Below are 22,407 nucleotides of genomic sequence, written 5' to 3'. Positions count from 1 at the left end.
ATTTGGATGCAATACTAACAACGCCTAAGTGATAATCATTTGCAAGCCACACTTGCCAAAAGTGAAAATCTCGACAAAAATAAATAGCAAGAACGATCAAATTTATCAGTGTCCTTTACCAAACGGGAAGTAAAATGTAGTATTTTGTTATACCTTAAAGAGCTTCTGAACAGTTTCTTTGACTACACTAGGATTACCTCCTTCATCAACCGTCTGCAAAATTCACATAACATTGGTATAAAGATGCCAAAACATAATTCGACCTTGAAAATTTAGGGTGAGCTAAATTAGGTGCCATGATTATAAAAAGAAAAATAATAAATATAATATAATTGCAACACATGTGAGCTTCCCAAAACTTATTAATAATATAAGCCCAGCATAATCTGCTGAAGAGGCCAATGAATGAATACCCAGAGTTGGTTACCATTATAAAAACTAGTAAATTTAAGAAATACAATACTTGAAACTTGGACCAGTATGTGAAGGCCTAATGGCTCTTTGTTTTGATAATTGTAAAAGAGGACATATGGCAACTATAGTAGCTTACAGCTGCAATGAAACTGCAAAAAATATTGCAATATATTATTGAGCACAGAAGAGAAGACACTTTTATTTAAGAATATGAGGATTTATGTTAGCGAGTTTAATTATTTTGTTTTACATTGTTTTGTTATTGTTGTATGGCATAATTTGAAAAAAACATTTCTATTTGAAATGAAATTATTGCTAATAAATAATATATAAACTTACAATCTAAACAGCATGCATCATATGTTTAATTATACCACACCATAGTGCATTTCTGCAAGCACTCAGTAGTTGAACTCAGGATATAATTTATCTGATCACCAGCTCCAGCAATAGCACACTTTATAGACAGATTTATATATAAATATACGGTATATGGATATATATACACAGTATTACTAAACGCTAGCTAGAGAGCCCTCTAAGCTGATTTCAGTGAAATAAAATAATAATATTAATATATAATAATATTAATATATAATAATTTTAATATATAACAACATTATTATTATGTGTATATATACACATAAATATATACACATAAATATATACACATAAATATACACAAGAATATATATAAATATATATAAACATATTTATAAATATATATAAATCTGGATAGTGAATAATCAATTTTAGATGTTGGATCAAAAAGTATCAAAGAAGATGCTTGCAGTCATATCAGAAACACATGGTTTTTTGAAACAAAGAATATAAAAGACATCCATGATTGCGCATCAATTATTACAAATTGCTTAAAGAGTGAGAAAGGCTGGGTAAAAACTATCAGCAAACCATAAGCAGATGTTTCCGTGTCACACTTTTGGTTTAACCACGCTACAAAGCAATAACACCACTTGAATTTATTCCTCATTTTAAAACACATGCAAACAACATCGTCTATGTAGTGTTTAATTCTACAAGGCAGCGCTGCCAAGCCTTTGGTAAACTTCTGTGATGACTTGCAAATCTAGGCCAGTAACAATTGAAGCAGTGTTTGAATTAATGGCAACAAAAAAAATCTGTTACAAATACGGTGCTGAAGTGTAACCCACAAATTCTAACAAAGAATGGCGGTGCAAGATTAGCTTGATAAAATGTACCTCAGTGCCTTCCACAACAGGATCCATCTGTCATGAAGAAATAAGAGTAGTGACATCGGTGAATGTGAACAGAATTAAGTTAAGTACACATCATATATGTACAAGATAGATTCAGGTGGTTTTTCAATAACCTCACTATACTACCAACTATGAAATGTAATATAGATTGCCAGGTCACCCTTTGCATATACTTGAACTGAGTAAAAAAAGAAAATGACAGACTGATTAGCCATGAAGTAAGACGTCCAGTGTGGTTGGTCCTACTACATCAACTAATTATAACAGCTAGCATAGAGATGGATAAACTAGATAAAGCACCTAGCTCCCACGGAAAAGTTATATGTATGCATATATGTATATGCATACATATAACTTATGCTATATGTTATATTAACTTATGTTATATATATACATATATGTATGTATGTTATTGCCACACGATTGTGTCGGTGCGTGAAATTCTGACCATCACACCCTTTTATATTCTGGTAAAAATGTTAACGTAGCTACTTAAATTATATGAAAGGCTTGGCAATACGGTTAATCAAATAAAAGATCACAAGACCATTTCTTTTCAGTTGAGTAACTTCACATTAACGGCTCTCAGACTTTCAATATAGTCATAACTGTTATATACTGCACTAGTTACCTGAAAGGAGAGACTGTCCAGTGTGATACCAACAGAGAATGGAGAACTAGGAGTACTGTAAAAATCCTCATATCTTATATGGATATTCCTGATCTTCACCTGCAAGTTTTTCACTATCTGGGTCGCGAGTTTCTCACCAAAGGAATCACCTTTTTTATCCGACTCTTTGGCTGAGAAAAACACAAACCATAAAACTTAATTTGTTAAGTTAATTTGCTATACATCTAAACAATCAGATTAGCATGATAGACATTGAATCATGAATACTACAGGTAATGGTGCTGACTGGTTATTAAACAATCAGACTAGCATGACAGACATTGAATCATGAATACTACAGGTAATGGTGCTGACTGGTTATTAAGCAATCAGACTAGCATGATAGACATTGAATCATGAATACTACAGGTAAGGGTGCTGACTGGTTATTAAGCAATCAGACTAGCATGATAGACATTGAATCATGAATACTACAGGTAATGGTGCTGACTGGTTATTAAGCAATCAGACTAGCATGATAGACATTGAATCATGAATACTACAGGTAAGGGTGCTGACTGGTTATTAAGCAATCAGACTAGCATGATAGACATTGAATCATGAATACTACAGGTAATGGTGCTGACTGGTTATTAAGCAATCAGACTAGCATGATAGACATTGAATCATGAATACTACAGGTAAGGGTGCTGACTGGTTATTAAGCAATCAGACTAGCATGATAGACATTGAATCATGAATACTACAGGTAAGGGTGCTGACTGGTTATTAAGCAATCAGACTAGCATGATAGACATTGAATCATGAATACTACAGGTAAGGGTGCTGACTGGTTATTAAGCAAAATGTTTTATTATAGTAAGATAAGTAATAGGGCGTCACAATTTAATGCTTCAACAATGCAAGCTTTGAATCTTTGATGTAAGTACAGCTATTAAAGTAAGTTAATGTAAGTTTTTAAAGTTTCAACAATCTCTCCAAAGTATTCGTATCCATAAAAGTGCTATTTTGTGTGGTTCACTTGAAGGCAGATATTAGAGCTACTGGTTGCAAGTGATGGTCTTTACAGTTCACATTATTGTAACTTACTACGTGTCAGCTTTATTCCATCATGTAGTTGATAACCTAGTTAAAAATTTTCTCTATTACTTACCAACACTTACCTCCTAATTATTTTTAGCCCCAGTTATTATTTGTCCCAATTATGCAAACCAGTCATACTTTAACTTACGAGAGCCCCAACATACGAGAAACTTGAGGTATGAGCCATCTTTTAAGCAAATTGTAGCGCTAACATATGAGCCATGCTTGAAATATGAGCCCGCGAGTCAGTATCCAAGTATGTCCAAGAGGTGTTTTATGAAAGCAGCATCACTCTATATTTTTCAACTGCTCAGGTTATACTTTTGCGCTGTGTTTTTTGTGCGCGTTTTTCAGTGCAGAATTATAGGAATTAAAGTTAACCGGTACAATGAAGGATAATGCAAAGAAAAAGCGAATGATAACAATTGATATTTAATGTGAAATTATTGAAAAATATGCGAAATGTGTAGGCATGATTGAGCTAGCTCTGCAAAATGACAGAAATACACCAATCAGGGGCTGGTTAAAATCAAATGATTTAAATCATGATTTGAATCATCCTAAAAAAAGCATGTTTGATGATTTTTTGGATTTTTCCATGTCAAAGGCTGTGATTTAAATCATCGTAAAATATCATGTTTGATTAATTTTTTTCAGAACTTTCCTATCTCAAAGACTGACCCCAAAAATGGGACTCATAGAGGGTCTACTGTGAATATGAACTGCACAACTTGGTCAAAATTAAAATAAAAACAATTTTTAATAAATTAAAGTGATGCAAAGTTGTTATGGTATGTTGCTAATGTTTTCATGTGGCACACTTCAACAAAATAAAATAATATTATGTTAGCGATTATGGAAAGAGAGCTGGTAAATGATGTTTTCAAAAAAATCTGATTTAAATCAAACAAATCCGATCTTTTTGATTTAAAAAAATCATGATTTTTTTCCAACCCTGTCCACAATTATCAAACAGAAGGATTATATTACGGGCATTTAGTTTGCAAAAGGACTAACCATAGTTTCTAAACGGCGCAGCGATTTTCATGATCGCTGATGGAGAGCCTGTTCAGGCTTGGGATAAAAGACAAACAATTGACCGGCGACAGCATAACTGAAACGATACTATGTGAAAAGGCCGGTGCTATCTTTCAAAACTATAAAAATAGACATTCGGACAAGTTGGCTAGTGGTCGTGCATTTGCCCTTTGTGACCACACCTGGGTTCGTCCTTATCACAACATGTTGAAAGGGTGACAAAGGCAAACGTCCTTAGATAGGTTTCTCTTAAAATGACCGGCTGATCGTGAGGGCGAAAAAAAAGGAAAAATTAGCTAAGCCACGAGAAACTTAAAAATATGAATGCTGAAGAAATTTTAATTACGTTAAGTTTAAAAATAAAGTTTGCTTTCAAGTCTGTGCACCAGAATCCCAATTTATCAAAGTCAACTGTTGTAATGAAGGATATCTTATTTCTCCCTCCCTAGCAAATGATAGCGTTAGCTGCTATTGTATGTATTTAATTTTACATTTTAATTAATCACATTTCCTTGCATTATATTTTATTTGTTGTTTTTTGAAAGCATGTGGTAAGTTAGGACAATAACCAACATGTATTTCTGTTACAATATCTTGTTTTAAGTGTTTCTGCTTGCGTTTTTTTAAAGTATGGAAACCAATCAATACATATTTAATTGTTCCATATATAAATAAATTGCACCAACATGCGAGTAAATTGACATAAGCCCGACGAGCTCAGTCTCAGAACGCATTAAGCTCGTAAGTCGAAGTATGACTCTACAACAAAATCTACTATAATAGTACATAATTTTTACCGTCTACTCTTTAAATACCGCATCAACAGAATTTACTTCATTGGTAGATATTAAAACAATACTTACTCATTGAACTTTAAACAAGTAAAGATTATTTAAACGATGCGTTTGGCACAAAAATACTAAATAAATGTTTATATAATAAAACGTGACAGACTAGCAGTTACATTTTTAAATATACCAGTAAATAAGGTACTTATATCACCTACATGTTCAAAATTCCATACTTTCCCTTACCTATCGTAGTTCTAAAGGTTAAAATGAACTACACGCAAGACCATAACCGTAAAGTACAGATTTCTTACCATTGGCTTCCTCAGCAAGTTTCAAACTTTCAACTCTGTTCAGCTGTTTATTCTTTTTGTCCATTGCAGCTTGCTCTTCTTTCTCTTGATCATACTTTTGTCCTAAAAGAAAAACTTTCCTACATTTCTACATCAGCGTCATAAAACCATTGGCACATTGCGGACCATCCATACGCTATGATATAAGGACTACTAATGCGTGTGACAATAATTTACAAACCATGCATATTTATGTATTATTTATTAAGCACGTACATACCTAAAAACTATACTATCATCTTTCCAAGTTTTTTGTATAAAAGAAAGATCTTCAGCTAATGAAAAACTATTCCAATTCGAAACTCCTTCATTCACCCAGAAGATTATAGCTTAAAAGAGCGAAAACAACTTAACAGCAAAACTGAATTAACAAAAAACATCGATTCTTATAGCATTATAATTGAACCCAATCTAAATAAATTGAAGAACAGATAAACTAGACAACTATAAAGGTTACATAACAAATCATTACTAAGAGCCCTTACCACAGCAAATTATTCATACTGCCATGTGCAAATATATTTATGTAGAGTACTCATAAAAGCTTACATGCCACTTAAGTGATCTGTTCAGTTCAGAATAAGTGCATCAATTGAAAAAGTGGCCCAAATTTTTTATGAAACAATCCAGTAAAACCAGTTTTATAAAACCATCCTGACTATAATATATTTCACTAAAATATGACTTCTCATAGCAAGCCAACTTGATGAACATATTAGATCAATTTTGTTGGCAGTTAGCCAATATTCATAATAAAACAAAATCTATGTAGTTAAAAATAAAACCACTTTGAAGGTGTATTCATCTTACAATATCAATTCACCTGAAGTATTTGATAAAGCAGTACTTTCCCTAACAATATTCAGCAATCATATAGCATCTCCATTTGAAGAAGACCCCTGTTTTAACAGTGAAAGTGACTTACTGTAAGTTGTGAGCCAATTTGGTCGTAATAAGAATAGTCATATATAGATTGGCATCCATGTGCATTTCCTTACCAGGACAACAACACAAAGCAATATACTGAAAATGATACACGCATGGCTCCCAGTGATACAGCCATAGCTCACTATGGCATTGATACTGTTAAACCATCAGTTTATCGATATACACTACGAAAAAAGTTACTGTTTATCAATATATACTAGGAAAAAAGTAACTGTTTATCGATATACGCTAGGAATAAGCTCGCTGTTTATTAATATACAGTAAGAAAAAGGTAACCGTTCCTCAATCTATGCTAAAAAAATTATTACTGTATCAATATGCGCTAAAACAAGGTTACTGTTTATCTATACACCCTAGGAAACAGGTAAGTGTTTATTGATATATAGACCTACTAATAAAGAAACTACCGTTTATCAATATATGCTAGCGAAAGGTAACTGCTTATCAATATACACTAGGAAGAAGGCAAGTGCTTATTACCATAACATACACTAGGAACAAGATAGCTGTTTATTGATATATGGTAAGGAAAAAGGTAACTGTTTATCGACATACACAAGATACAAGGTAACTAATCGGTTATCGATGTATATGATGAAAAAGATAACAGTTCATTAATGTACACCACCTCGTGTCCCTGGTGTACTCCCTGGTGTAGCACGTTGAAAAGTGTTTTGAGAATTGAAGTAGCATTCAGCTCTCGTAAATTGCTATGTTACATGTTTCTAACTTGAACTGAATACTTTTTCTTCTGAGTACGTTACTTTTTCTAAGTAAAAGCTATGCTATGTTTTTCTAAAAAACAGTTACATTTTTCTCACCACTTGTGACGAGAAGAATCTAAGTTTTTATAAAATTTTTGCATGCCAACTTTATATTTGTCATATAATCATCTTGAGATTGTTATCATACCTACAATATACATGTACAAACCGTGCCCAGTGGCATACTTTGACTAGTGAGACATGGCTAAACTACTAAAAAAGGCTTATTAATAACAAATGACTGGTTGAAAAATATAAACGTTGAAGCAAGGATGTGCTTTTGCAAAAAACAAAAGTAGGACATTTATTGTATTTGTGAAATGGTAGAACATGGAATTGCAAAGTACCTTGTAGTAGAGAGCAAGTTGACACTTTAATCTAGTGAGTGTAAAGCCATATTTCTCCACTTATTTTATAAAAACTAGGCTGTTTAAATAATGTAAATAAGCTTATGAATATTGTGCTTCTTCAACACATTTAGTGAAAACTACGGATCAGAAACAAATTCAACCTATACTAATGAGGTGCATAAATACATACTGTATATAAACAACTTGTCCATCATGAATACAATGCGGGCACTGTTAATTGTCATCCCTGTGGGTGAGACACTACGACGAAATCTTTACTTAGTAGGAACAATGTTTATTCGTCCGTCCAAAATCAAGCTAGGAGCGTTAAGACAAAAACATTGCCGCGCACAGGAATTGAACTTGGACCTTCCATTTTACAAACTGGAGCACTAGCTACCCTACAGGATGAATTTATTCGCGGAGTTATATTTCGCGAAAATTGTCTTTTCATGTATATTCGCGGATGAATTTATTCGCGGCTGAAAACTGCCGCTCTCTAGGAAAAGTTAACTCTATTGCGGCTAGTAATAGTTATTCCTACGCAAGCACACACCACGTGTTCCGGTTTATATTTAGCTTACAACTGCGAGGCGATCATGCTATTCTACGGTAAACAATTTTTGCTGCGTTCAGAGATTTACACGAATATTCAGCTTTGGAGGCATTTGACAAGCCAACAACTTGTGGTAAGTGTTGAGTTTTTACATTTACTAAATTAGTTGAATTTTACTTTGGTTCTTCGGTAAAACGCAATACTAATTTTTTCCATCCCTACTGCTTCATTATTTGTTTTAGTGTGAGAGAGAGATTTTTCATCATACACCGAAGAACAATGATTGCAAGGGTGGTAGATGTCATTCTTAGAAGATCACAAATCATTCAGGGAGGTCTGGAAATTGAGGTTGAAGTGACCGCAGCTACTTACAAGAAGAATATATCTTTTTAAAAAGGAACAAAAACGCCTTTACGAGCATGAATCTTTGGCCAACTGGCAGAACTTTGCAATAGTAAGCCACGAGAAGAGTTCTGATGATAACTTGCTTACCAGCCACGTAGTAGCGAAAGAATCGCCTTCAACACCTACCCAAGACAGTGACAGCGACAGAGCTGCTATTACCAAAATAACTAGTCAGAAAGCACCATTACAAGCTAGTATTCACATATCAAGAGTACCAGTTTAATTTTATTGCTAGACAACCGCCATATGGACTAAACTGTTTACATTTACTCCATTCATCGTTTGTAAAATTTTATTTGTACAGTGTATTTGAAATATTTTATTTGTACACTCAAGTTTGTAATAAATTATAATATATCTATACATGAAATAAAATATATAATTTAATCATGTTTGCTACAGCGATATCAAGGAGTTGTTGTCGATGAAGGGTCTAGATTGACTGGTTGCCTCTCTGCCAATATTCCTGCCTTGATGAATATTACTACTAGTCTCTAGTTTTCGTAATCGGAGTAGGTTGTTTCATTTTCAATCTGCAGTAAACACAAAAAAGAAAAATATTAACGAGTGTTGAGGAAGTACAAAAACAATAGCTGAAGTATTTGATGAAAGCGATCAGTTTTTAAACAAAAGAATTAACTAATGCAGTTAATTATGGAAAAACGTATCTACACTGCAAATCAAATACATACCATAATGTCCAGATCAGAATCATGATCGTCCTTGACTTCGGTATTAAAGATTGATGGAGTTGATTCTAATGTAAAAAGACTAGGAGAGCTTTTTTGCGATGCTGAAGCCATGCCGAATAACTTGTAAAGACCTTTAATAATTTTGCAAAGTTTGATTCAATGGCAATAAAGCTCGAAGCCTGGCGATGATTTTAAAGAAGTTTTGGAACTCGGCTACGTTTAGTACTTCTGCCTCGTGGCTATTTTCGCGATGACGCCATTCTGCATATCTTGTGACAACCTCGAATAATTTTGTAAATAAATGTGATGCATTGCCAATGGTGTTAGCTCAAAGCTCAGGCAATGATTTTAAAAACGTTTTGGAACTCAATTACGTTTAGTATTTACATTAAAAACTAGGCTAGCGACTAGTTTTCAATTTGATGCAGTAGTTATTCTCTCTTGTGATTAAAAATAGAACTAATTATTCACTGAATTTAATAATTTGAGGGATTGACTGTTCGCGAAATCGCGAATCATTATGACCAACGAACATTTTCACCCTGTAGGGTACTACACTACTCAGCCGCCTTATCACTTCATTAATTATGCGCATACTGACTACTCACGACAATTTCTTATGGTGCGCAAAACTGCCAAACATACTAGTACTAGTAAAACGCTAAATACCATCAACGCGTGACATAATGGCAGTGTTGGTGTTATTAATGAATAAAAACAAAATATTATAGATGAGCAACTAATTTTTTTCCTCTAATAATTCAATTTTACTACATATGATCGATATATATTGAGAGAAACACACTTTCATACAATGATATAAACACACTAATATTTGTTAGAGTGATGGATTGCTCAAATGAAGCTGATGAATGAACCAATACTAGTTACAATAATTAGCAAATGCAGCAAAGAAAAGTGCTAAGTTTTTATGTTATATGTGGATATGATTATGTACGGTTACGGTATGGATATGTTATGTGGATATGGTTATGTATACAAGCAGAAAACCTTTGCTAAAAGAATTTTGAACTTTCGGCAGAGCATTAAAAAAGCAAGCTTCATCCAGCTGAAAAAATACTGCACAAAATATGGTGGCACCTGTATCAGCAAAATAGCTAACTAGTATTTAGTAAACAGTAAGTAGTCCCTTGAATGAATCATTGAAACCATGACGATTAATAGTTAATTGTTGACTTTGTACCATACCCTTTTCGCAGGATCTTGTCATGAAATCTTTTCATCAAAAATTTTAGATTTTATCAGCATTATCGATATAATGCTGATAATAATGCTGATAAAATCTAAATAGAATAAAATGCCGATAATAAAGAATTATCAGCATTTTATTGCTCAAAGGCTGTTTAGCCTTTGAGCAATAAAATGAGGCAAATCATATCAACATTTTTAGTGCCAGAAATTCATGGCACTAAAAATGACGCGCTTGATTCATCAAGATTATGCGAATAAATAAATCAAGGCTAATTGCATAAGCCAAAACTGTCAATTTCATAAATGAGTTTTGAAGGTATTAAGGAGAAAGCTTCAAAAACAGTTCAACTAGCCGTACATTTGAACTCCAGTGAGTTTTGAAGTGATTTGGCCTGTGATAATGTATAAATTAACATATTCTTCATTTTTTTAAAATAGACGTGCGATAAAGCTTACTATTTGGGTCGTAGTTTAGTTAAAATATACTGTCATACTCAGTGACATATATTCCTTCAACTAGTAGTTCATAGGCAACCTCAAAATAGAACTACATAAGAAAGTATACGTTGCAAACTGAATATATTAAACAGAAACATGGTAAGCTGACAGTGTGTTCCTTAAGGTGTTATTTATGTTGTCCTCATGATTGACTAGATGAATGCCCGGAGTTACACAGGTAATAAAAATACTTATTAGTCAGAAAAATATTTATTATTACAACATATGCCAAGTATATAACTGCAAAATTTATCATTTTAATTTTTAAATAAATATGTTTTGTTTATTTTTGTGTACTGTGTTTATTTCTATGTACTGTGTTTATTTCTGTGTAATTCATACTGTACTGACTGCTGTGCTTACTACAGCTCTATATCGATTGCAAGTTTTGTTGGCCATGTAAGTTTAAGCATTTTCCTGCCCATATGGACATTTTCTTTCTGACATGACTTCATGCATAACGCCAACTGCAGTGTTGAGCGTGAAGCCATGAAATATTGGTATGTATAATAAGTATGTGTCCAATTTATTCCATAGTATATCCAGTTGGACAGTGTAGAGTATTGGATAAATGCCCGTCTGCAGAGCTGGAAGATTCGAGTTCAAATCCAGTGTGCTGCAGATTTTTCATTCCTAAAACTATATTGCTATAACTGGATGGACGAACAGACATACAAACATTGAGATTTATATGCAGGCAAAAATCGAAGCCGTAAAAACTTGTCACCTGTAAGTGAGTAACCCTGACTATTTCTGGATGAAAATAAGTAGTTAAGTTTTGAAACAATTGCAGAAATGCAAATACTTTGAACAAGAGGCCTCTGATCCCATAACCTTTTGTATTCATCATGCAATGATTTGGACAATGCTTATCACGGAATGTGAAAATATTTCCTCACAGTTTTCACAAGAGTCATATATATATATATATATATAACTAAATGATCTTTGACTAAAATTTCTTGAGGCAGCTACAATGCCGTTTCATGCTTGGTGCTCGCCAGGCTGCAACTATGTTGCAGCCTGACAATTAAGTCGCGAATAGCCAGACAGTGACTATCTCGCTGCAACAATGTTGCGGCCTATGCGACTATATTGCAGCGTTACGAGCGCTGTGTGACGAGTCACAGCCTACCGAGCGCCAAACGTAAAACAACTTTGTAGCTGCCACGAGAAATTTTAGTCGAAAACCGTTTAAATTTAATTAATATACTAAACTCGCACAGTTTAGAATTATCTGTTTAAACTTTATTTCTTTGAAATGACAATAAAAATGTATTGGCACGTGATGTCATGATGGCAAAAACAAAGATGTCCTAAAAAGGTCATGGAAGTTTCCATTTTAGAAGTAAATACATACTTTGACAAAGTATCGTTTAACGATACAGGTTATACTCTGGTTACATGTTACCGTTAAGTTTAACTGAAGACACGAAAAAACTGCATCTATCTTAGAAATATCTTCCTAACAGCACTCTGAAGCATAGATTATTCAACTATATTCTTGTCTTTCTTCATTAAAAATGAAACCACCCTCCAATAATGACTAAAATAACTAAAAAACTATTTTAGTTAGTTCCGCATTACAACGGAGCATTTAGTTTCGCTAATATTAAAATATTTGTATCAATCTGCTTGCTATCACAGATTCAAATACCAAGAATTGAACCTTGGCATGGCATAGTAGGAACATAGAAAAACGTGGACAATTCGTGGTGACAAAGTTAGGGCACTGCAGCAGCTGACACACTAATCAAGCCTAAAAGACTCTTGGTTTTTAGTAATTGATGTCGAATTTGTCTGCAATCAAGCCTTCACGATATCTACATATGATTGGCTGAAGCTAGCCCTACAAAAACGACCCGTAGCAACATGGAAATAGCCTACCTGCGTTGGGGGCTGCTATGGCAAATAAATCTTCTATAACGACTTCTAGCGGAGCCGTATAGAGCTTCTTCCATGGAATCTTCAGGATGAGTGTTCCTGCAAAAGACCAAAGAACGACTGAACATACTGGAGCATATGCAGAAACTAGGGAACATTCCCTCTCAGGCAAACAAATTGGTGCTTATAAGGGAAATGAAAAAAAAACATTAATTATGTATGATACCTCACTAGTACAAAAATTGGTCTCTTAATTCTTTGTCATGGTGATACAATACCTAATCAGAAACTCCACATGTCCCTGTCCTACATAGATCATGTATGCAAATTTGCACAGTTGAGGACCTACAACTGTACACTCTGTACCATTGGTTGCAACTGAAAACTACTGCAAGCTATTCGTTGGGCAAGCCTTTGAACTAATGCAAGAAACACATGGTTTATTGCATGTGTTAGGATAACAGAATCTTTGTAACCAACAGTAAACAATATACTTAAATGAACATGTCTGCATAATTAACCAAATAATTTAGAGATAAAGTTATCCAATTAACAGTTTAATATTGCGGACACACGGACACACTAGGCTAGGTGATTTGTTTTATTTGGTAATCTCTGTTTGGTTATTAAGTAAAGTTGATAGATAGGATCTCACAATTGATATCTAGAATAATATTTAATGAGCATTGCAATAAGAATTCCGGGGGCATGACTGTGATGATGAATACCAATAAATTGGCAGTAGTTTATCATTGACTCCATCTACATGTATATACAGGCTGCATTTGATAGCATTTCCTTTGCATAGTCATTCTACCTGCATAATAAGGGTATTATCATCACATCAATAATATCTTCATAGATTACTAACGCATACTCAGTTAGGCAGAGATGGCAGCATAGTTGATGAAGCTAACAATCAGTAAAGTCTACTGCGAAAACTGCTTCATCATGTACCTTCATGACTTGATGAAGCAGTTAAAAAAAGGTACTGAAATGTGTGTATTACAAAAATTCACAACCAAACGTTGCTCTTCAACAAAACAAATTATTTATATAGCAAAATATGGTAAAATAGGAGAAAATACTTTCTAAGCGTTTGACAGTCAGCGATAAACTTAAAACCTGAAAGGATGTAAAAGTCACAGATTTCACATCATTATTGCTGAGGCTAAACAATCAAGCTTGAAGCATACTTCTCTTGCCGATTCCCCTAGGTTTAAAGTAGTGTGGATACATGTGGCAATCCAACATTGCACACACTTTATTTGTTGTATAGGCCTACATGTCCAGCCTAGTATTACCATCAGCCCATTTTTCTCCGACAATTTACTAGTAGACCATTTACTAGCTGACCATTTACTAGCAGACCATTTACTAGCAGACCATTTACTAGCAGACCATATACTAGCAGACCATTTACTAGCAGACCATTTACTAGCAGACCATTTACTAGCAGACCATATACTAGCAAACCATTTATTAGCTGGCCATTTACTAGCAGACCATTTACTAGCAGACCATTTATTAGCAGACCATTTACTAGTAGACCAATTACTAGTAGACTAATTACTAGCTGATCATTGACTAACAGACCATTTACTAGCAGACCATTTACTAGCAGACCATTTACTAACTGATTATTTACTAGCAGATCATTTACTAGCTAACCATTTACTAGCAGACCATTTACTAGCAGACCATTTACTACATATACTAGCAGACCATTTACTAGCAAACCATTCATTAGCTGGCCATTTACTAGCAGACCATTTACTAGCAGACCATTTATTAGCAGACCATTTACTAGTAGACCAATTACTAGCAGACCATTTACTAGCTGATCATTTACTAGCAGACCATTTACTAGCAGACCATTTGCTAGCAGACCATTTACTAGCAGACCATTTACTAGCTGACAAATTACTAGCAGACCATGTACTAGCAGACCATTTACTAACTGATTATTTACTAGCAGATCATTTACTAGCTAACCATTTGCTAGCTGACCATTTACAAGCTGACCATTTACTAGCAGACCATTTACTAGCTGACCAATTACTAGCAGAACATTTACTGTTTACAATTTAATTATTTATAAACTGTTAAAAAATGCTTTTAAGATGCATTCAAAAAGACAGGTATACTACTCTTAGAGCAACCATACTCGTAAAATTACAGGACTACGGAGTCTAGCTAAATATCGCAACCACATTTGATGGTGCTATTATTAAAAATTTGTTTCTATTACAAGCAGGTTGATTATAATATTATTATTATCACTTTGCAATTTAGGAACCTATAGGAAATTAATCGTGGTACCATTTAATAGTTTGCAATTAAAAGTTTTTCTCCTTTGATAGGCGCAAGTTTGTTGACATTTCAACTATCTACTACTTTCTATCCTGGATCTTTTCGAAACTCCATTTTATATTGAACATTCACCCGTGGTTTATATTTAAAAAAACAACGATTTGTATGCTCGGCCAAAGTATACAGTTTGATCATTACTAATAACTTGATAGCAGTAAAAAATAGATCAGCACTATAACCATGTCAAAAGCTAAAGCACATTACTAACGATTGTTGGTGTTGTTAGCTAATTCCTTTTCAATATCTTATTCACAACTTTTAATAAGATGAAGAAGTGTAATAAAATGATATTTTTATAAAGTTTATGTATAAGCAACGGGAATAAGGTGACAATTAGTTTTTTTGGTTCTACTGTTTTTAGTCTATCATCCCGAAAAGCATAGCTGCATCATTGCATCCTAGAGTAACATGGTAACACTCGCCACCCAAAGAACTGCGATGAATGACTACAATAATCTTATGCCAACAGAATAACAGAACTGTCTCATAAGTTCTCTTACAATTTTTCAACTCTCATGTTTTAATGACTTTTCGTACTACTGTGCAAGGTTGGTCTGATCATGATAACAAAGCCTGAACTAGTTTATAAAGCTTCCATCAAACACATATTTGAGATCACAGATCACTAGTGAGTTATTAAATGTAAATAACAGCATGCATGTAATACAGAATCCGCTATTGCATTACATGCAAACTTATTTAAGTCGAGACATTTTGTTAAATGCAATCTTTTCCGATTTTCTGAAAACATGTTTACAGTTTCTTTGAAACGAAAGACCCCTGTGTGGTTATTCTCAAACTGCAGTTTTAGTAATACTTGCAGAATCTGGAAATGCATTGAAATGACACTTTTGATGTCCAACCCCTAAATTTACTGATTTCTGAGTGCAATAGATCCTGATTAAAATCAATTTATTACAATTCTTTAGTTCGCTTACATCGATGAAGGAACTAATAAACAAACCACCCCTACCACCCATCAATTAGGGATCTTACTCTAGACACGTGATGATACGAGTTGTGCAAATCATGTGATAGTTACACATCACTGAACGGGATCATCTACCGCAATGGGCATATGTTGTTATGTTTATGTGCATAGATGGTGTCAAGTTTATGCACACAGTATCTCTTTAAATCGAGTTATTATGCATCTGTTTCTACTGTAATAGCCTTGCATAAACCCTCCAAGTTCTAATTATATATTGAATAAATGTTTATTTTAAAATCTCTGAACATATTGTTTTTGCCAAACTTTCTTGCTTCTGTATTTGTGTTACGAGTTTCAAAATCTGGCGTAACGTATGACCAGAATATTTGTATTTATTCTTTCACACATATGACAAACATTGTTTTTTATTCTGTGACACCAACGTACTGCATCCGCCATCGCTCGTTCAGTTTGTGTACTTCTACTCTCCTCTCTACTCCTCCACAATACTATTAGATTATCAACTTTTGAAGCGCTTTTGTTCAACTCACTCAATGATTCCTAATTTCCGTCTTCGCATGTTGTTTTGTAATGTAATGAAAGACAGTAAAAGTAAAACGTTATACATAAATAAATTGTAACACACTACTACATACATGTATATACGGCAGCTTGGCATTTGCAACACTCATGTTGAAACACAGACCAGATGTAATTACCAACAGATGAAGGCAACCTTGTAAGATTGCAGACTCAATGCGTTATCTGATAACTCAAGATGAGTTATCAGAGAATCCATTACTTTTAAGGTGGTGTCATAAAAATGTTTTTTTTTCAAATGTTCAAAATTGTATACCTTAATACTATCGTATGTATTGAAAAATAGGAGCAAAGGCTAATGTTTGAAGCATGGAAAAGTAGAGTAAGTGAAATTGGATCTACATGTAGCATGGGATACAAACTAACAAATGCAATCACTTGAGCAAAGAGTTGCAAGTTAAACTTCAACATTCCTAGGTTAATTTGAGCAACGAAGAGTAGAGTAGCACACAGTAGCTGAATGCTCAAATTATAACCACAGAGACAGAATTTGAAACTGCGACACGTCTTCAAATAATAAAATTTTTCCCAACAATGCAATTCTCACCCCTGCGCTAAAATATGCAGCAGTAAGTACTTAATAATGCATTGAATATTGATTCGCATCTTCACAATCATTTCTTGGAAAATCAGCTGTGATGTTAGTAACCAAGTTTACTACCTTCATTGAGAGGAATGGTTTATCTTAGGAACAAGCAAGTGGTCCCAGTTTTAGGATATTAAGTCACATTACTAGTGTACTATACTACTAGCCACACATTCAAAACCTAAAAGACAAACTAAAATACAGCTTAGGTTAATTCTAGGTAACACATTCATCTGTGGCATAGTTTTACGCTATCAAGTACCAAAACAGAGAAAGTAGCCAAATGGATTGAACTATTGCAGAACACGAGGTCAAAATTTAGCACAGAATCAAAGATTTTGAAGAGTAATTTAATAAGTTAACATGCATAAAAGTCCAGCTTATCTTGTATTACGATCTGTAAATGATTCAAACCCCAAATACATACATCAAACATTTAGCTAAATTAAAATCTATATCATCTACATAGAACCGTTGCTCAACCTCGCATCATAACACCTGTTTAAATATTGTAATCATCCAACTATTAGTTAGATTGTTGCGGATCTATAATAATCTTTACTATAATAAGAGCTGTGGTCCAAAGCGACGCTCAAAGTTTAGGAAAAGGATTGCTTGCAACAGTATTCAAACTCATGATTTTCAGCTTGTTAGACCAACACTACTACCTGCGCCAATCGACCACCTTGGTGAAACAACTATGCATGTATTTTAGAATAATTGTGCAGTTAATTATTACACCTGATGATCTGTCACAGCACACCAGACTATCAAGACACCAGTTGCAAATAAAAAATGCAACCTAAGCCACTAGCTAATATATGAAGTGTCACATAACAGCATGAACTGAATATTTTATGTCTCTACACATCCGCTGCATATGCGATAAAGCTACAGTACCTTCATAAGCTGTCTAACAGGTCAAACCTATACAGTAGTAAATACTCATAAAACTGACAAGACCAAGAAGAGCAACAACTGTTAGAAAATTATAATGGATTTGTTGGAGTTTAATTTACTAGGATAGTTGCACTGAGTGGCATTAGGTAAGCTGATCACGCACATTGGTGTTGTATCTTTGTATGAACACATCAGTAGACTACACGGCAGTTGTGGTTAGCAGTAGCTGACACTTAACCTGACTACTGCTTCCTAAACATCTTTGGACTAGATGAAAAAATACTTGTATATCTTGATGAGCAAGTGACCTGATTAGGTTATCGGATGCCTAGAATAGCAACACTACGCTCCTACATTTTCTTCAACTGTAGATGAACACAAAATTCCAAGAAGTCCTTTTTGTGGACTGAACTTTGGGTTTGCAATTTTGCTTCGATTCAGCCCAATATTTCTTGAACTTGTGTAGCTATTGATCATTTTGCAACTCAGGGTCTAATGCCTCACGCTTCCGGAAGAGACCCATAAATAGGGTGTCAGTAATACCCAGTACATCACTCACACCCTATTTACTGTACATTCCCTTTAAACTAGTACATAATATGTGCTAGTTTAACTGGAATGTATTTGTTCTGTATGTGTACTACATACACAGAACAAATACAGCATATATAACTGATCAGAACAGATACTGCAGCTATAATGTTATTAGTAGGCTGCGTCCTTAACAAAGATGGAAGTACCTGACTATTATAAGCTGTAGATAATACACTAAAACTTCTTGAAGGTTTCTAAAACTGATTAAAGGTTGGCTCACAATATATCGCCACATGTCGGACTAATCATACAATACTTCGGCAATCGTCTGCAATAACAATGTTAACACAACCACAAACCATCCCCGTATACATCCGTAAATCATCTGTGGTATAACATTCTCATTATACATTCTCATATATGGTCATGGATACGATAAAATACTAGCCACTCAGCAACTTTCATGAAAAAAAGTATAGATCAATCCAACAAGGACGGTCAATCAATATCACCCAAGCGGTGCACATTGCATAGGCTGTCGTGGATGTTCAGTGAACTATTAGGAAAGTGTGACAGCTGCAAACTTCCCCGACATTCTTGACGATGCCATCGGTTATTACGCACATGATGGTCGACGAAATAATCATTGAGAAGACAATGCCGACATAGTGTGAACCAGCCTTTAAGCATTAAACTTATAGGCAATAAGTAAATAGTAATAAACAATTTTGACTGATATATTTACAATATAAAAATTCCTGTCATTATATTTCATAGACGTCTCTTGGATGATTATTATGAAGAATATGAAACGATATCGTGACCACAATCTTTTCTTCATTGTCAAAGAGCCACAGTAATTGGGTTGTGTAAAATTAAATAGTTTCAAAACCATTAATTATAGGTTGAATTACAATTGAATATTTTGAAAATCGTTATAAGCTGTTGTAATAAGTTGGTTGAGAATTCTCATCCAAAGAAAATTTTAATCAATCACCATCGGATCAAGTGTAAAACCCTAACGACTATTATATTAACTACACCGATGCTCTAGTTACTAACTCTTTAGATAACTGAAATTATCTGGAGCCAGAAATCTGCCCTCTCATCAACAATGCAAGATAAAATTTGAACAATTCTTACCGAGATGGCCAGATACGACCTTGACAGGAAGGTCGAGGTCATCTAGAGCGCTTGCCTTTAGCTCCAAATTTTTCAATACAACATCTCCTGAATAAAAAGACAACAATGCAGGTCAGATTAGGTAACTAATAAGAAAAAAAGTACAAGGTTAAGCCAACAATACTGGTAGCTGGATGGGTTCTCTGATCAGTTTAATGTCTGTGGTATTAGAATTATAAATATCAACAGAAGTAAAGTTGCGGCTGCCATGAAAGATTTCGATGAGTGCAGACCAGTACTAGAAATACTACTGCTGGTGTTAAATGAGCACAACTAGAAAAAGGGTGGTTGTAACAAAACATAAATGTGAAGGTTACATATATACATATACCTTAGTAAATACACGCAGAGACTAACTTATGAATATTTAAAACTCATACATTATCTGATTCCTGATAACATGAAAAATGGTCATCTTAAATAGAATTTCCATTAAACCAGCACAAAATAGTCATGACAGCACAAAAGATATTAGAAAGTCATTAGAAAATACAATGTGAAGTAAATGTTGCACAATTTACAAAAAACGTTTTATAGACATATTTTGTCAGAATTTAAGCTTTCAAAACAATTATCCATTTTGTAATGTCCATATACTTTGATAAAGGTAATATGGAGCTACAAACAATAAATGGTAGAGATATTCCAGCATCTCCAAAGTGGGTTCAGTTATATGGCTCATGCTGCAATTTATGAGAGCAGAATGCTACTTCAATTCCCAAAACATTTTGCAACTTGCAGGAGTACACCGGGGAGTTGGGTTTGTTGAGTGTAGGACACAAGGAAGATAGTGAGTAGTGTATTGATCAAGCTGTTTCAACGATATGGCAACCACAGTTGTCATATGAAGCTAATACAATAGTGTCACATTTATAAAATCTAGGAGCATTGACATAATTTTTGCATATTAATTTAAACTTTGAAAAACATTTATGCCTATTCTTTTAAAGAAAACCAATAGATCCAAAAGCTATTTCAAGATGGTGAAACAAGCTACCTTTCATATAAGCAGGGTATTACAAATTCATGCATTTGTCACAGCAAATTTTGCACGATCTCAGGTCAAGGCTAAACCAACGACACCAGTCACTATTAGCATAACTATGCTGACATTGAGCTCTGTAATTCAACTAATAAAATTTATATGCAATTTTAAACAGAGTCGAGCTCTGTAAAAGGTCTTCATACTTGTATGTCCCTTATAGTCCCTTATATAGTACAGAGTATGGCTAAGTGCATAGAACCGTCAAATCAAACTGCTCAGAGCTATTGAAAAGTGTTTGCACTGTCCATCTTTACGATTGCTCTCTAGAGTGTTCTAGCTATACACTCGGCCCATGCCAAACTTGTCTCCTAGCTCATACTGCATTCATATACGAAAATTATCATGGTGGTGCAAAAAGCAATACGTGTGATTCAAAACCCTGTAAAAACGTAAACAGTCCAAATGGTTGAATTAAAATGATGTTTCCTGATAGCCAAAACATTGCAACTAAAAAAAAGCGAGAGCTGTCGATTCAGGAGTAGTTCAACTTTAATAGTTGACAGGAATGTTTGTCTTTGGCAATATGAGTCAACTACTGTATATTATATAGTTATACTCCATAGATAAACCTGAAGACACTTGAAACTGTGCGAGCAATTTTAACACTAGAAATTACCAAACCTACAAAAACCTAGACACCACGAGTCCCTTTGTTGGGGTGAATACCAGTAGTAGTACCACCTACCTAGACTAAAGGGATTTGTATAGCAGATAATTGATAAGTCAAATGTAAGATTTTTGCCCATTGGCTGCTTGATATAGAATTGTTTAGTGAAGCGCAAAAAAAATTAACACATTGCATACCGTAATCACATCGCTGACGAAAACTGTAGTTCCACTTTCACAAGATATTTGCTAATCGAAATAAAATATTTAAATTGTCTACTGCCAAGGCACTCTTAACAATGTTAAGTTATGCTCATACATGCTTACCTCCCCATATTCCAATATTGAGCTGAGATTTATCTAAATTCTCTACATAGTCACCAAGATACTTGTTCAGCAGGTCAGCCACTAGCGACTCGAAGACCATAGTGATCGTTCTCCTGGGCTAGATGGCGTAAGCAGTTTAGTGGAATATCATTACCTTCATATATTCTTGTCGTAAGGTTTTATCTATAACAGAAGCTTAAACAGCTGAAGAACAGTCACTAGGGATCATTTTGTAAGCTCTTCCAAACCTGACATCGAAGAAAGAACTTGACTAATAATTATGAAAAAAGGCAGTCATGATTTCATAAAAATGCAAGAATTTTTTATTGGAGATTGCAGTAACTTTGGTGGTTGGCGATAGACTGACAGCTAACCTTATTTCTAATTATTGCACTGAGTATGTTATGAAAGTGCGAAGCATAATTGTTTGCTATTGATGGTCTCATAAATATAAAATGCGGACCATTTT

The 22,407-nt window shown here is 34.2% G+C and overlaps 1 protein-coding gene across 1 annotated transcript; it reads right to left on the bottom strand.

Annotated features, from left to right (window-relative positions):
* Window positions 1–147: 147 nt before the first annotated feature.
* Window positions 148–22,094, bottom strand: LOC137400641 (intermembrane lipid transfer protein VPS13A-like). The gene is made up of 7 exons (XM_068086972.1): window positions 21,939–22,094; window positions 19,922–20,008; window positions 12,858–12,953; window positions 5,507–5,608; window positions 2,284–2,453; window positions 1,635–1,661; window positions 148–213 (listed from the first exon to the last, which is right to left on the bottom strand). The coding sequence occupies exons 1-7, from the start codon at window positions 22,036–22,038 to the stop codon at window positions 148–150; spliced, it is 648 nt and encodes a 215-aa protein (XP_067943073.1). The 5' UTR covers window positions 22,039–22,094.
* Between the last annotated feature and the right edge of the window lie 313 nt (window positions 22,095–22,407).

This window comes from Watersipora subatra, chromosome 7 (genome assembly GCF_963576615.1).
Source record: "Watersipora subatra chromosome 7, tzWatSuba1.1, whole genome shotgun sequence".
In the NCBI taxonomy this organism is placed as follows: Eukaryota; Metazoa; Bryozoa; class Gymnolaemata; order Cheilostomatida; family Watersiporidae; genus Watersipora; species Watersipora subatra.
The sequence above is the reverse complement of the archived record's forward strand: the minus strand, read 5'-3'. Positions and strand labels throughout refer to the sequence as shown.